Source organism: Molossus molossus, unplaced genomic scaffold (assembly GCF_014108415.1).
Source record: "Molossus molossus isolate mMolMol1 unplaced genomic scaffold, mMolMol1.p scaffold_m16_p_1, whole genome shotgun sequence".
NCBI classification, from domain to species: domain Eukaryota; kingdom Metazoa; phylum Chordata; class Mammalia; order Chiroptera; family Molossidae; genus Molossus; species Molossus molossus.
The window spans coordinates 207,231,776-207,249,606 of NW_023425344.1; the positions used below are offsets into that span (position 1 = coordinate 207,231,776).

General features: G+C 40.8%; 1 protein-coding gene across 4 annotated transcripts in view; it reads right to left on the reverse strand.

Annotated features, from left to right (window-relative positions):
- TRIM9 (tripartite motif containing 9) overlaps window positions 1-17,831 on the reverse strand; it is a 93,878-nt gene that overhangs the window by 17,440 nt on the left and 58,607 nt on the right. For 2 of the 4 annotated variants that reach the window (XM_036270956.1, XM_036270940.1), the window contains exons 4-8: window positions 15,637-15,747; window positions 14,087-14,240; window positions 8,741-8,785; window positions 6,033-6,190; window positions 4,222-4,360 (exon numbers count right to left, since the gene is read on the reverse strand). In XM_036270956.1, the coding sequence (XP_036126849.1) occupies window positions 4,222-4,360; window positions 6,033-6,190; window positions 8,741-8,785; window positions 14,087-14,240; window positions 15,637-15,747 (607 nt within the window). The remainder of the gene's footprint in view (window positions 1-4,221; window positions 4,361-6,032; window positions 6,191-8,740; window positions 8,786-14,086; window positions 14,241-15,636; window positions 15,748-17,831) is intronic. The other 2 variants (XM_036270932.1, XM_036270946.1) reach the window with 2 other exon arrangements.

Below are 17,831 nucleotides of genomic sequence, written 5' to 3' on the forward strand. Positions count from 1 at the left end.
AAGCCCTCTTTTAATGCTAAGTGAAGTAAGTCAGACAGAGAAAGGCCAATACCATATGATTTCAGTTATATGTTGAATTTAAGAAACAAAATAAACAACTACAAAAGAAAAACACCCAAATAGAAACAGACTCATAGATACAGAGAACAGGTTGTTAGAAGGAAGGAGGGTTGGGGGAACTGGGTGAAAATGTGAAGGGATTGAGAGGTACAAATTGTTAGTTACAAAGTATTCATGGGGATGTAAAGTACAGCGTAGAGAATATTGTAATAACTATGTATGGTGCCAGGTGGGTACTGGAAATATCGGAGGACTCACTTTGCAAAGGATATGATTGTCTAACCACTATGCCGTACACGTGAAATTTATACAAAATTATACTGAATGTAAACTGTAATTGAAAAATAAGAAAAAAATAAAATTAAAACTTCAAATAAAAAAAGTTAACCAAATACAAAGTAACAAAATGAAACCTACTTGTAAAACCTTCCCCAGAAACCCTTCTTTTATAAACATTTTTACTTTTAACTACTAGTTAAATTTTAATTAGTAGAATTAAAGTGATAAAAATGGAATGGTTCATTCATTTCTGGTGTAAAATCTATTTGAAAGGCAGTTGGAAACACAGAACAAGAGCCTTAAAAATGTGCATACTCCTTGGTCTAGTAATGCCACTTCTAAGAATTCGTCCAAGGAAAATAATATTTTCACACAAAGATTTGTGTCAAGAGTATTCATTGGGTAGAGGGTGCAACTTTTTGTGTTCAAATCCCCTGAAGGCTTGGTGAGCTGCAGCGCCCCCTGCTGACAAAGCTGAGGGAAGCAATTCCCTGGCTCTGTGATCTGAGGTGGGTCAGAGACCTCTTTTCTCCATAAGTGATGTGACCCTAGGAATATTACCTTTGGTCTATTTCATTTTCTCTTCAGAGTAAAGAAAAAAAAAGCATAATCTGTTTAGATAGGCAGAGGGAAAAATAAACACAAAAATTTCCTATCCTCATCTCAGTTTTGTCTTTTTTTCTTTCATTTTAGGACTAGTCTCCCAGACACAGAATGAGTCCAGAACTCTCTGTATTAAGAAGTTATTGCATAACGTTTTTAATGGATACTCTTTGACAAATGGTTTCAAAGCCTGTAACAGACATGCTGGCTATTTAATGAATTATTTTATAAAGATATATACAACCAGGGTTGTGGGCCTTATTTGAAAATTTTGTTAACATTCCAAATTGCTCCCAGTTCTATTTCTTCTAAGTCAGGGTAATTTGGTTTAGACTACAACTGACTTTATTTGCATGGCTGTTTTAGGTACATCCTCAAGAATTTTGCTTTCAGGGAACTAACCAAACATGTATTTTCCTTTCTTCTTCCCTTTTAATAACAATTTTTTTTTATAATTGCCATTGAATTATTTTCCATTGCTTTCCTGACCAACCCCCCCATACAAATTATGTCTTCCTGCTGGTCCATTTTCCCTCTTGCACACTGTTTATCATAACTTGCAAATATGCAACTATTTGTGTGTCTATTTCTTTAAGGCCCGTCTCTCTTCCTAGGTAGCAGGGGTGAGGTTGGCTTCACACTCTGTACCCACAGCCTAGTACACAGTGGGTACTTATCGAACAATGTCCAACAATTAGATAGATAATACACAAAAAGCAAATAACACATTTGCTTTTGAAAAAAATGATGAGAATTCATAACAAAGTGGATCTTTGATCTTCCCTGCTAAAGTTATCTTTAGGTCAGCAGAAGGTTTTGTGATAGTTCAAAGAATATAAGTGATAAGTAATTTAAACCTCAGACTAAATGCATGTAAATACAAGTTCAACTTGCAATCACCTATGAATTGTATTCTGTGATATAGACATTTTGTTTTGAACATTGAAAAGGGGTTAACTCTTGCTAAGAAGGATGCAAAAAATTTTGTTATAGTAGAAAACCAAAAGCAACCACCCCATCACCCCCAAGAGCAGCAAAGAAAAAAAAATCTCCAAAGCAAACCTTTCCAGGAACTATAGAAAATAATATTAATAAAGCATAATCTCAGTTAATATATCAATACTCCATTAATGGCATTTGTCTCAATGATTTCTAAAAAACAGAAAAAGATATAATTCTTTAACTCTATAGGCTTTCTGTATTGTTACAGATGAAATATTTTCTTTTTTAAATAAGCTATTCATTATATTTTTTCTTGCTTTCTAAATCTTGTCTCACTGTTTGAGTGAATTAGAATGAGGGAGAAACAAATAGAACAAACCAAAGTTATGGAGAAAGTATGTGTGTGAACTTTATTTCATCATGAGAAAATCACTTCTGTGCAGTAACAGAGAATACTGATATCTACACGATGATAAGGTTTTCTTTGTATTAGATACATACCTTATATTTGTACACAATATATAAAATGCATGGAGGAAATTATTTTCTACAGCACAGTTTCTTTGTTGGAAGAGGACTTGTTCCATTAGTTTCTTTTAGAAAACGACCCCCAGTTCTGTGACTGTGGTACCAAGGATCGCAGTTCCAACTTTGTAATTTATTAGACACCATAATCTTAGGAACATTAAGTGAAAGCTACAAACTACATCCTCCTGCAGGATGAAAAGAGAGACGTAAGTGCTCAGGCTGCTAGGCTAATAACTGACTTCAGCAGAATGGTATGATTTCCATAATGTATTATGACTAGAAATAGTTTTCCCATAAGTCTGATGACACATATTAGTGACATTGCTGCAAATGGTCTCCTGCTCTGATGTCATGCACCTCACTCTTCAGTCAGACATCCTGTACACACGTGGCCATCACCATCAAGGGCCTTCTGCACTGCATCTAAGAGGAACTCTTGGAGGGCTTTAGCAATTAGCGTGGTACTTTGGGAAAAGAGGCAACTACTCTCAAGCTGATAGGTCATCCCAGAGAGAAGTTGTTAAAATGATCATTCCAGGGAGGCTCTAGCTACCATATCCCTGTAACCCAAATGGAAATAGACCATGTGGGCATTTTCCCTTCAAGAAATCCTCTTTGAATAGCATCCCTCACAGACTTAACGACTGCTCCCCACGCATGGATTTCATGGCCAGGGGCATATCAACCTTACTGTGGGATTTGAAGTTGTGCTTGTTTTTAACCATGTGAACCATTTTAGGGGTGACTGGCACAGGATGAAGTTTGTGAGAAGTGGGAAAAACAAACAAACACACCACCCTACTTCTTTTAGTTAATGTCTTGAATTTAACCCATCAACATAATTAGTTCTGCAGAGGGAAGTTATGGAGAATGCTGGTGGTGTGGGGTGACTTCTATGATTAAAATCGTACCCAGAAAATGCTTTGGCACTGACCACAAATACCTCTTCATAGGTATCATTTCATGTGTTGCAAATGATTTTAAAACAAAAATGTTAAAAACCTCAGAGGTTATACCCGGCCATCAAATTCAAGCCCCTCTTCTGAGATGGATGGCTTGCCATTGGTGACTGAAATATTTACAGTATAGCCAAGAAGCAAAAGTTCTCTAGAGATCGACCTGTTCTGGTGGCCCTGGGCAGCCCAACCAAACCTAGAGGGACTGGCAAAGATGACAATGGCGAAGTAAGGCGGAGTTGCTGGTCTCGTCCTGTCTGGTGCCCACAGGAAGCCCCAGTCCTGGTGCTGCGGGCCTGGGCTTTGGGTGTGAAATGGAAGCAGTCCATGCTGGTTAAGCCAGGAGTGGCCAGGCCCTTTCTGAACACCTCTAGCACCCACACCATCAGAAACAGGGTCAGTCAGACACATCCGCAGCTGGAAAGAACCTCGGCCCCGCCCTCAAGAACAAGTAAGCACTACAAGGCAATTTAGAACCATCTGGGCCACGCTGACCAGTGATGTGTATCGTGGAGAATGGGAGCCTGCCCTAGAGCCCAGGTACATTGGTCTCACACACCGGGGGACATTCAGGCCGTCTTTTTCAGCTTCTTCAACTGCAGCTTATTTAGGGTGTTATCAAAGGAAGCCGACGGCCCAAGCCGTTTGAACTGCCGCTGTGGACTCTTTGGTTTGACACATCCACACACATGGGCTCTCTAGCGCGGGAGAGGACCAGCGCCCAGTGCCAGAGCGCAGAGCAAGTCATGGAAACACTGCAGAATGTGCGCAGTGGTGGGGCTACCTCCAGCTTGCCAGCCACGTTAGACGCCTCGCAGCTCTCGCTCTGAGGGATACTGCTGAAGGGTCTTACCCTCGGACGTTTGGAGGACCAGGGTCTTGCTGTACAGGCTGACTCCTGTTTTGTTGAAGGCCTTGACGCGAGCGTTGTACGTGCTGTTGAAGTGAAGACCATCCACGGTGCACATTGTCTCTTTGCCAACATACACTTCCTGAGGGTCAACAAATAACAGGCACCATTTAATGGGAACCCTTGTGAGGAGTCAGGGGGTAGTGTTGCCCCCAACAATTGCTTTGGCATCAGCCTGATCTGGATTTGAATCCTGTGAGATATTGGTCCATTTAATTGACCTCTGTTAGCCTGTTTCCTCATCTGTAAAAAGGATATAGTAATACCCAGCTTATGAGGTTGGTGTGAGGATTATACAAGGTCATATGGGCAAACTGACTAGCATTGTGCCTTGTATTTAACATGGGCCTGGCAGCTTAATGATTGGGAGTTATTAGCAGCTAGGGCTAATAAATAATTAAAATTTGGTCTATAAGTTAGCATTGTACTTATTATTTTTTCTTTCCTTCTCTTTATTGATTTTTAGAGAGAGAAGAAGGGAAAGGGAGAGAAAGAGAAATATTGATGAGAGAGAACATCGACTGGCTGCCTCCTGCATGCCCCTCACTGGGGATTGGGCCCAATTTGGGCATATGCCCTGACCAAGAATTGAACGGACAACCTCCTGGTGCATGGGTCAACACTCAAACACTGAGCCACACTGGCTGGGCTGTACTTATTATTATTAACATAGCATTTATACAGTATATTATACCTATGAGCTCTTTATCTATCAGTGTGATTTATAAAAACCAGGTTTGGAAGCATGAAGGTGGTCTCTATGCTGTGTCTAACTTTGCTAATGACTTCAGGAACTGTTACAAAGGCAACACACTCAAAGGCATAGGAGTACAGGTTTTCATCATGGTACAGAAGGAAGGGGAGGAAACAGGGAAGGGAGGAAGAATGACATTTCAAAGGCTTAAAATAAATCCTAGCATAATGAATTTTTAGCATAGGTTAGGCATCTGCCTCCCTCTTTAGTTGTACACTTTGCAACATTATGCTGATGTAATGAGTAAAAATAATTTGCGTTCAAAGCACAGCCTTAAAACAATAGCTCTCCAGTAGGGCACTAAAAAGATTGGAGTCTGGGATGGCGGCATGCTAAGAATTTTATATGGATTAGCTAAATGACTCTTTTTTTAAAATCCTCATCAGAGGATATTTTTTCCATTGAATTTTAGAGAGAGTGGAAGGGGAGGGAGGGAACACACACACACACACACACACACAGACATTGATGTGAGAGAGACACAACTGGTTGCCTCTGATAGGTACCCAGACCAGGGCCAGGGGTCAAACCTGAAACCCAGGTACAGCCCTTGTTTGGGAATCAATCCTTTGACCCTCTGGTACTCGGGCAATGCTCTAACCCCTGAGCACACTGGCTAGGGCCTAAATAACTTAATGCATGAGGTACATGTTATTATTATCAGTCCCATTTTACAATCGAGGATGTGACGGCTCAAGAGGTGAGAAATGACAGTCACATGGCTAAGTGGTGGAGTTTGGATTTGAGGGCAGGCATTCTGACCACAGAGTGCGCAGCACTGCAGGTACTTTCTCGTAAGAAGGGTGGGACCATTCCTATTCAGAGACCCCTTCGTCCATCTTTGATATGGCACAAGGAGAAAGTGGGCCTCAGTTGAGGGCAGGCAGGCCCTGCGGGGACGGCCCGTCCCCAGGAGAGGCAGTATAGTTGGGCCTGAGACTCCACGGTGGGTCGTCTGAGTAGTCACTGGTTTTGGTCAAGGAGAAGGTTCTCTGCTTACCCGGAACTGACCACCACTGCCGTCATCCAGCTCCAGAATGTATCCTTCCGCGGGCACTGTGGACAGAGGTGGCTGTTTCCAGGACAGTGTAGCGCTGTTGTTGTGGGTGCAACACTCCTCCAGCTGTAGGATGGGGGTTGCTGGGACTGGAGAGGAAGCTAAACAGAAATTAGTGTAACCCTGGCTTCTGTTGAGTTGCAAACATTTCAGTGTCTTGGAATGATAGACACTTCTCTGATAAACATGTGAGTAGACTAAGTAGCTAGGCCCGGGTGCCTGGGAGACCTGAGCAGGATCCCTGCCGGTCTCCAGGAGTGGAACTGGTTCCTGAGCCACTGTGCTGCCTTTGCCAAGTCCGTGGTGGTACCTCCTACCTTAATTCAAGGGGAGACAAGTGCTCTGCTCTCACTCCCTTGAGCATCAAAGACGTCATCCCTAAGGGAAATGGTTTACATGCGGTTGGATTTCCAGTCCACCTATGGGTTAAAGCCTATTTAACCCATACCATGGTTGATAAATCTATCATAAAATTTATTCTGAACTCTACAACCCAAGTTTATAAATTCGGAATTGTCTATTCTGAGAAATATCTCTGACACCACTATAGTTCTAAGGCCCCTTTTTTTTTAAAACCAGTGATTCTATATGCCTTGTACATAGAAGTAGCTAAAACTCTGTATTTTTGAAAATTTGGTATCAATGACAACAGTGGTTGTTCAGTTTTGAAACTTCTGAGAACTTGACATCATTCTTTCAAGGATGATGAACCTTGAAAGAACAGCACTAGCTCAAATCCTTTCTTTCTTCAGGGATGGAACAGTCAGCTGGGAGCCCAGAGAGCAGGGTGGGAGCCGACGGGGCCTGGCAGGGGAGAGAGTCAAGGTGTCTTCATGACCTTGCGAGAATCTGTCACAATGTTCCTAGTCACAACACAACCCTGTCTCCATTTGGTGCCAAGTCTTCTCTCTTACTTAAAACTGCAGATTTAAAAGGGGGGGGGGGGCACATCCATAATACTTCCAATAATAAAAGTTAAAAAACAAACAAACAAACAAAATCCCTGCAGATTAGTTGAGCCTTCAGATGTACAGACACAGAAATGTTAGGTAATGAATAATCCAAGTTCCTAACATATAAACTTAATATATGTATCTGGGAACAGTGTTTCTACCAACTGCTTAAACATTTTTTTCAGCACCAAAACATGAATTGATTTTTGTAACACTTTAATAATAGGAGACAACAGTTTGGATCACATCCAGGGACATTTAGACGAACAAATGCTAATTGTGGAACACCTGGTATGTATGCTGTGCCCAAACTGGACTCTGAATGTCATGCATTGAATTAAATCTGCTCCTTGCCAGTCACCCCGACCAAGAACGAACATTTTAGGAAACAGGTTCTATGGTGGGTAACCTAGAAAACAAAAGCAGTGACTAAGCAGTGACTATACCATGAAAGATGTGACGATGAAGCAGGTCGATTATCTCATACTTAAGAAAAGACTGCTATCTTACCAGAAAACCATGAAGAGTTACTAGAGCAAACATAATTAAATTAAAGTTATGACTAGTTAATTGGAAGGGATCAATTTAGGAAGGGACACCATATTTCAAGCGTCAGTGGCATAGAGTTCAGGTGGAATCTCATCAGAGAACAATGGGATCTGTAGTCCCAGAAATCCCAGGACATCTGGATGTGGACGAAAGGAGATACATTGGTTGCCTTGTCTCATGAAAGAACTACAGGACTGAGTGGAGGAGGGAGAGAGAGAAGACATAACTCCCTCTAATGATTCTAATGACCATCTACACCTAAACAGGTATCACCTAGGAGTTGTAATTAAAGGGTTAACTTTAGGTTATTATATACACTAGGAACTTATTTTGTCATTTAAACATTTTTTCCTTATGAAAAATATTTTTTAGCATATTAACTGTGGAATAAAATGGCAAGTTCAAGCAAAGTATTTTTCAAAGGGTTTCTAAAGACATGGAATGATTCTCCCTGGGGATATTTGCTCTCAACAGGCCCTATTAGTTAGAGCTACCATAAATCAACAATCCCTAGGACTATTAGCTCTCCTCTTAGTCTTCATTTTCCCTTTGTTCATGTTTCAGGAAAGTCTTCATGTCACCAATTTTAAAATCAAAGAATAAGAGCACAATAAGAAACCAATAAGATGGTTTCAAGTTGAATCATGCAAATGCTTGCAATGACTTTGATAAGAAACTCAGATTTCCCTATGTATATGGACATAGGTATAATTAGAATATTAATTGAAATACATGATGTCACATATAATTAAAACATGTGGACTTCATTTATAAGTCCTCAGTGGATACACTGAGGATAGAAAAATGTCTAACTACTCATGAATCTTCAGATCTTAATATTGTCCCAGGTTTAAACAAAAAAGGCAGAGAGAGAGGCAGGGTGGGGAGAATAGGGGTGGGAGAAGAACTAAATGAAGGAACCCAGAGACATTTGCATATCTAAATCTATTTCTCAGTGTACTCAGAATTATTTTTTCTGTTTCATTATTTACCCCAAAGTGATGTTGCCTATAAAAGGCAAATGTGACAACATTAAGACTGACATGTTAGAAAAATTCATTATAGTGGGTGTAACGTTACCCCACTTTACTTTATTAGGTGTAAAATAAGTGGTCTACAGGAATCCAAAGTACTTCCAAATTAATTTACCTTTTGTGGTTTGAAAATGGATAGCATCACAGTTCCTGGGCTGAACTACAAGAAAAAAATGTTTTATTTTATTGAAATGCCTCTCACTGAAGCTACCATAGCTATCTTGGTCTTAACACTTTTGTGATCATTCCTAGACATTACTGTTTTTTTCCTAAAGAACTAATTTCTCCTGTCTGGTCAGAATTCTAGTACTAAGCATTCTTTTAGCCCATAAAATCAAGCTTCAGGCTAAAAGTCTCCCCTCCCCCACCCTTAGATGGAAAGGGCCAGCTGTCCTTACGTCCTTGAAGGGGCTGGATGGAGCTATGGCTCAAAATTAAATTTAATAAATTAAATTAAATTTCTTCTTATACCAAAGTTTTCAAATGTTTTAACTTTTTAAGGTCATTCGGGTTCAAATTATATGTCAGAGTTTTCATACGCATTTACTATTTTCCCCTAATTCTTCAGGTAGTGAACAGTCGCAGCCACCCAGAATTCCTCTGTGAAAGGTGACAGGAGTATGAGCATGCGTGAGGAACAGAAGTTGGCCTCCCACTGTTGATGTGGACAAATGACGACAGGTGATGCCTTTGAGCACTTACTGAATGCAGGACAGTGTGGAGACGGGTTTTCATGTATTCACCCATTTAATTTTCACAACAGTGCCACAATAATTGGTACTGTTATTATCTCAACTTTGTAGATGAGGAAACTGAAACACAGAGAGGCAGAGTTGAGATTTGAAGCCAAGCTCGCATTGCGTTCTACTGCCTCTCTGGTTGGCTGTTGAATCATGGTGCCCTAAGGGGAAGTCCCCACACCCCATTCTGAGGGGGAAGTTTCTTTTTGGTTTCTATATGGGAATGATAAAGTCCCCCAAGGATTAATGGTATGGATTAATGAAATATCTCACCCTACGACCTATCGTGGTTGGGAATGAAATTTTACTGAGTCACCTTCTCTGAAGGTTCCTTTGTGAACGGTCATTTCTTTTTATGGTGGCTGAACAGGACAAAGGGCATCTGAGGAAAATTTAGACTGTTTCTGGCAATCCGTCACTACTACACTGTTAAGGGTAACCATGAACACAGGTTTTGAGGACATGACTTTTATACCCCCAAACTGTGAACAGGTTACATACACGAACAGATTACATATAAGGCATTGTGTGTGCTTCATCTCCATCACTGCCAAACCTCTGGGCGCACGTTCTCCAGGATTGAAAGGAGAGTCTGTTCAGATCACACTCTCCTTGCCCTTGACCTTGGTGCATACTCAGAGCTCTTACATTCAATATGAGTTAATAAAGATAAGTGTGTGTTAGGTGAATAGAAGCACGTAAGGGGATTAGCAGCTTGGGGTCTGTGTGTTAAAAAGGCTTGGTGGAGTGTTAAGTTCATCCTGGTTTGGAATGAACACACTGGTATTTCACTTCAGCACCAGGACTAGTAAGTCTTGGAATACTTTGTGTACTTAGTCAATTCTGGGGTAATATTTTTCTGGGAGGAGGATAAGTATCTGAAATCTATTCTGAGCCAAGCAGCAGAGCCCTTGATGGACGAGGAAAAGAAACTTAAATTTTCCTTCCTATGACCTGGGAAAAAGTTGACGATACCAACTTAGAATTGAGAAAAAAACTAAACAACAACAACAAAAAAAGCAGAAAGCAAAGCTTAATCTATTGTTTTCTATAAAAGAAAAGTCTGAAAGATCTAACACCACTTCCAAGAGTCTAGAAAGAGGGTAAGATGATCTTCTAATCAAAATGCAACCCGAAAACATGTCATTAAAATTCAGGGATGTTTGGACAAAGACGGTACCAGCATCCTCCACTTAGATCTCAGGGGCTTGGGGGTGATGTGAACTAGAAAGAGCAGATTAGTTAAATCCTTAGTTAATAGAATAATGTTAGGTATTGCATTCTTGCTGAATAATAGTGGCCTAAATGGAAATATGTAAAAACCAGCAGAACTATCTTCTTTCTAATATCAAGAAAAAAAGGCATCTGAAATGAAATTTCAAAATCAGGGAGATACTAAAATTTTGATTAAAAAAGCAGAAATTTTAGTTGTCGGTTTGAGTCATAACTTTGAAGGCATATTTGAAGTAATTTTGAAAATATTTGAACTTTTTACCAAAATCCACAATTAGAAGATAATTGGAACAGTTAGAAAACATTTTGAGTTACACAGTTGTAAGTTTCACAATGGCCAGATTCCTTAAAATGCTGCTTAAATTTTTGTCATTTATACATGAATTTTAGGGTGTGTTTCTTGAGATATTTTTTACTGGTAAGCTGTGATAGTGTAGTTTATTCAAATAATTATGAATATCCTAAAAAAGTAAAAAGTCTAAAACAACACCAATATAGTTGTATAGATATTAGCAGACATCAGAGAGGCCAGTAGAAGTCTTCACGACAGCCAATAAAGTTCCAGGGCCTCATGAGCTTTGGCTTTTTCCTTTCACCGCAGCATCTGAAGAATAAAAATTATTCATATTCTAGCCCTGGCCAGTGTGGTAAGTGGTTAGAGCCTCAGCCTGAGGACTAAAAGGTCTCAGGTTTGATTTCCAATCAGGGGCATATACCTGGGTTGCAGGTTCAATCCCAGCCCCAGTCAGGGTCACGCAGGAGGTAACCAATCAATGTGTCTCTCTCACACTGATATTTTTGTTTCTTTTCTCTTTTCCCTCCCCCCCCCCCCCCTTTGTACTCTATCTAAAAAAGTCAATGAAAAAATAGTCTCTGGTGAGAATTAACCAAAAAAATAAAATCAGATTCTAATGAGAACTGGGTTCTCACTGAATTAATTAAACTTAATGAGCATAAAACAAAGCATATAAATCAACTTTGCAGAGGGATACTAATCAGAAGTAAATTAAATTAAGATGAAGTGTTAAAAAGAAAAGAAAAATGGAATAATCCAGCCTCCTACTCAGTGGCCTATTATATCACCTTCATACATGACTCTTGTGGAGAATGTTGTGTTCTGGGTGAATTTCTGCTCTGTGTTCTGCATTTTGGCCTTCAGAGTGCTTGGCATTTTTTGCTGTGTGCACAGCGCATTAACCTGTGCACACTGAGTGTGCACACTTCTTTCTGTGTGCAGCCTGAACAGCTGAATGACATGCTTTAGGAATGTGGTCTGTGAGGCAGAGCACATGAACCTGAAGTTCCCACACGAGATGAAGCGCCTGTGGCTCCCACACGAGGGTTACCATCCCAGCAAGAGGCCTGACTCCACGGTGGGCAGATGGACATGACTCAGAGTGACAGCGAATGGGGGAGGAGTAGCTCTGCTGGCTGATGGAAGCACCTCCAAGTCCTGAGGCTTCCCCCTCTCCTGCCCCCCCGCCCCACCCCCAAGGCTAATTGGGTTGGCGCATCCTTTTTCCTCTGCCACCAAAAGCCCTTACATTGCCCTTCCGTGACATATTTTCTCTTTTGCGCTGCTCGTGACATAACCTTTCAAAGAGCTTATCTCATTGAAAGAATTGGGTGCAGAGATGCTGATGGAGGGGAATTTACCTGGGGCTCAAACCACTACTCAGATGGCTGTATTTCACAGGCTACTGTGTAGGTCTTAAAGAAAAAAATAAAACAGCAAGAAAGAATTGCTGCCACAAAAAATTAAATGTCTTAAGTTGAAGAGAGAGATCCAGCCATCCCTCGAAGAAGCTGCTTCGGAAAGTGCCAGCCTTAGGGCACCAAGTGGAAGGTGCAGGTCTGGGCTCCGGAGCCACGCGCCCGGGTTTGACTCTGGGCCTGGCACGCACTGGCTGTGTGAGCTCAGGCAAGTAACTCAGTCTTCCTGTGTCTCAGTTTCCTCAGCTGCCTGGCAGGGCCATGAGAACAACACGAGTTAATCCATGTAGAACACCAAGGAGAGTGTCTGATTTGGTAAGCGGTCACTATTGTGTCTGTTACTGCAGCAAAGCGTTTTTGTTTGCAATCTGTACACTGCTTACTTCAAATATGAATTAAGGCATCGTCCCAAAGCAATACATATTAAACAAAAAATGAAAACACTGAAAGTAAAAGAGGGCAATGATCCATTAAAAAGATGAGAGAAGCACATGTACTCGGTACAGGGTGAGTTTAACCATGTGACGTGAGCCTCAGTACACAGCCCTAACTTTTGCTGGGTTATATGATTCTGTTTGTCTGATAAAGGAGGCATGTAGATTTTTCTTAAGAAATAAAAATTTTAAAGCACTGACTTCTAAATCATTTATTGTGTGGATGCTTACATTGGGAGAAGCAAAGAACAAATCAATTTCTTAAGAAACATCAGAAAATGACTAAATTATTGGGAGAACAGACCCTTGGTTGCCAGGGATTGGGGATGACAGAGGGAGGGGGCAGGTGTGACTATAGGGGGTAGCCTGAGGGAGAGCTTTGTGGTGATGCAAGGGTTCTGTATCTTGACTGCAGTGTATTACACACCTCACAAAATAACACAGAACTAGACACACATGCCAATGTCCATTTCCTGGTTTTGATATTATATGATAGCTATGCAAGACGTAACCATAGACACAGGACCTCTCCTTACAATTGTTGCCACTTCCTGCAAATGTTTAATTATTTCCATATGAACAATAATAAAAAAAAATCAGAAATATTTTTCAAATGGATATTATTTACACTGCCATTAAAAATATTATTGCATGATTGGCTCAAGTTTTTATTTTGATTTGAAAAAGTTATTTTCCTTAAGATGATTTTATGTATTTTTATTTTCCCTCAGCCACCCCAAAATCTCAGAGTTTGCCATATCCTTTAATCACCTACATCAAAAAGTTAAAGTTTATTTCCAATTTGCATTTTCTTTCTGTATGCAGGCTTGAATTTTCCTGAGCAGTATTGGCGAGCCGCTGACCCTCCCAAATTCCCACTAATTCAGGTTCAACCGTTTGCTCACTGTCTCTGTCCACATGGAAGCAGGCATTTCCATTCTGAACCCCCTTGATTGTTACCAATATTTCTGGGTAACTTTCTGTAACAAGATAATATTTATGTGATGCTCACTCTCTTCCTATCTCGTCTTTTGTCAGCTGTTCTCGGAGGCTGAGCCTCTGAAATCTCTAAGATTCTCAAAGTGACAAGCATTGAGTTTGTCTGACTTTATCTGACTTCCTGAGAGGTCGATTACACAGCCCCAAGGCAGGTTTCCATTACATGATAAGGTAGGAGCCATTCCAGGGTTTTGTAACATTAACCATAGGTGTGTGTGTGTTACCTTCCCACCTCTTGGGTGATTTATAAACCTGGTAGCTGCCTTTTATTTGCCTTTATTCTGCTTCAAGCACTGACTTCCAATCAGTTGGTGCTATGACTAGGGGGACCCAGGCACCCACCTTTCATCTGCACGAAGTCGAGCTGGTGAATGGACTGCAGCAGAGGGCTGTTGTCCAGACTCAAGTCGAAGTCAGTGGTCATCCTGGGAGTGAGCGTGCCTTTCCCCCACTGGTCCTCAGTCAGGTGCACTCTCCGTATGAGGGCGTCAGAAATCTAATCACATCAAAGACCACAGCCTAAGAAATACACCACCACAGTGGACACAGAACACTGCTCCTCCACTCTCCTGGAGTGTTACCACAACCTTCCTTGGGACTTACACCTTCCTGTCTGTGTGCAGGTGGTGAGGAGCCTGTTAGGGTGAGGGTGACCCATGATTTATCATGCAAATATGGACACTTTTGTGAGTTAGAGGGGGTGATATAAAAAATCAGAAGCTGTTAATTGCTCTTATAGACAAATCTGGATATATGGTCAAGTTATTTATTACTGATCAGCTAAAAGCCAACAACATAAATAATATGTTGGTGACTAATTCATTTTACAAGAACCAACAACCCTGATTCTAATATGAAGTGTCGGTATCCCGTAAAGACCTGGAGATGGGTTTTACAAAGAGTTCAGAGAGGCTGCCTATGATAATCTGTAAAATGGAATTTCTTACACTTTAATATATATTTTTTCTATCCTCACCTGAAGACATTTTTCCATTTTTTGTTCAGATAGAGTGGGAGGGAGAGAGAGAGAGAGAGAAACATCGATGTGAAAGGGACACATCGAGTGGTTGCCTTCCACACGACCCAACCAGGGCCGGGGACAAACTGCAACTGAGGTGTGTGCCCTTAGCGGGAACTGAACCCGGGACTCTCTGGACCACAGGCCAACACTCTAACCGCTGAGTCAAACCAGCAAGGGCAAATTTCTTACACTTTAAGCCATCATCATCTTCATGTATCACTCTATTCTTTGGCAGAGAGCACTTTCATTTCTTATATTTAGTCTCTGTCATTCTTGGCCAGTTTGGTAGAAAGTGAGTGGCAAGTGACCTACATTTTCCTTAATACAAGGTCCCTTAATCACTGGGATTGAAACTTAAGTAAAATTCAGCTGACCTCATAGCATCTCACTAAAACAATTAACACTGAAGAAATCATGAGACATCCAAGGAATGAAAAACTTCACTTTATTTGGGAAATCACTGACTTACTGGCTGTAGGAGGTGTCAAGTAGATAGAAACCTTTCATACTTAAGACGTTTCTAGCTGACAAAACGTCCCAGGAAATAATAGTGGAAAAGGACACAATTCTCAGGCAGGGCAATAACTCTGCTTTGGAGAAACTTACAGGGAATTATGTTTTCATGATTAAACACAAGAACAAAACAAAAAAACTAAAAAGCCCGTGCACTTCTCAATCTTGTAGCATGAGGTGGCAGAGACTTCCAGGAAGTCAGTGAAAGTTAGCAGGCACCCACATACACCCAGCAGTGTGAAGGTAGCTTCTGTTATGGAGGAACTCATGACCAGCCAGGGCCATTGGAAGTCTGGCCTTGGCAGACTCAATCTCATGGGACATTGAGAATCTGGGGCAGAAACTAATTGATACTTACCTGCAAAAAGCCACTAGGATCATTTTCCTTAATCACCTCCAGGCAGTACTCCATGAGACCCGTGGTCTGGCGCAATTTCACTGTGCAGTGAGAGATCTGATCTCGAACCACCTAGAAGTGATGACAGGCAGAATGGTCCAAAAATGGCAGAGAGGAGACATGAAGCTAACTGGGACTTTGGAAAGTTCTGCAAACCAGAATCCAAGAACATCATGGAACAAAACTCAAATTATAAGACTATTCTGTAGCAGTGTCTGCTGTGGACAATGGCATGGGGGACAGGTAGGATAATGGCTCTTACAGGAACTTCCAACAACAGGAGCCATCAGAAAGTCTTGCAGACTGAAATCATGAGGATCTGGTTACCTTGGCACCACAAGGGACATCTTCCACAGGTCCCCCTTGCTCCCATCTTCTGGGAAGCTGACAACCCTGAGCTGCTCTAAGGGGGAGGTCATGGAGAGTCTGTAAAGGAGCTGAGCAACCTGAGGTTCAGCTGAAGCTTCTGCTCTGGGACACAGTAGCCCACCTTCTCCCACCCACCACTGCCCGTCCCTTCTAAACGGCAGACATCACCACCTGAACCCAGTTCCTGTCTCAATTGATTCTCTTTCTTCAGCCAGGTGGTGGGGAGGGGCTGGAGGGGGGACTTGCTGAAAGACAAGGACCTAATGACAACTAAGCCAGAGAGAGATGGCTGCAGAATTAAGTTTTAAGAATAACCCACTTAGAATCAACTCCTTTTGGAAAGCAGTTTTAAAGGCTGTTCCAGTTGCCATGCTGTGAGTCAGCTTTAACCTAGAAAGGCAGTTTCTGTCTTTGGGAAGTTGTCTTTGCCCAGAGTCAAACACATGACAATCCCTGAAATTTTCTTTCTTCAGAGATGTTCATCCTTTGTGTCCTCTGCTCGGTGACCCAAATCCTGAAATGGTTTCTGAAGCAGAGTTGAACAAGAGTTTTCCAGGAATCTCAGTCACTCACATTCGGATATTTATGCTACTTTGCAAAAGCCTCAAAAACATCCAGCATTTCAGGTTCTATAGATAACTAAAAGGAGTTTTAATAATAATTATTTAATAACTTTTCCTTGTTCTTTCTCTCCAATTTTTAATATAAATGTATTTTCCTTTAAAAATTATTACATATACTTTCCAAAACAAGTGGAAAATAGATGGGGAAAAAGCAAATCATCTCACCTCTCTGAGGCAAATTTTTAAAGCATTTGATATTTCCTTTTAGTTTATTTCCTTGAGCTAGACTTATTTATAGTTGCAATCACAGTATGTGACAATTTTACCCCCTTCACACTTAACACTCTATCATAGGCATTTTTCATGTTGCTGCCATCAATAAAGGTTATTGACTACATAAATATCCCATTGAGTGGATTATAATAATTTATTTAAACATTTCTGCTCCCCTATTTTTCGACATTTAAGTTTTTCCTAATTTTTTTGACAGTTCATTCATTCATTCATTCATTATTACTGGTCTTTGTAATTTTTATTATAATAAAATATACATAACATAACATTTACCACTTTAGCTACTTTTACTTGGACCATTACATTCATACTGTTGTGCAGCCATCACCACCATCCATCTCCAGAACTTTTTATCTTCTCAAATGGAAACTTTGTATCTATTAAACAACTCTCTATTTTCCCCCTCCTCCCAGTCCCAGGCAAACACCATTCTATTTGACTGGCTTATTTCACTTTGCAACTGTCTTCAAGGTTTATCCATGTTGTAGCTTGTGTCAAAATTTCCTTCTTTTCAAGACTGAATAATATCCCATTGAAAATATATACCACATTTTGTTTATCCTCTCACCCATTGATGTACACTTGGATTGCTTCCACCTTTTGGCTATTGAGAATAAAGCTGTTATGAACATGGGTATACAAATATCTGTGCAAGTCCCTGTTGCACTTCTTTTGGGTATATTCCCTGAATTAGAATTGTTGGATCATATGATAATTCTATTTTAACTTTTTGAGAAATCATCACACTGTTTTCTAGCCGCTGCATCATTTTACATTCCCACTGGCAATGCACAAGGGTTCCAATTTCTCCACATCCTTACCAACACTTATTATTTTCTGTTTCTTTTTAAAAATAATAGCCATCCTAGTGGGTGTGGAGTAGTATCTTGCTGTGGGGTTAATTTGCATTTACCTAAGGACAAGTGATGT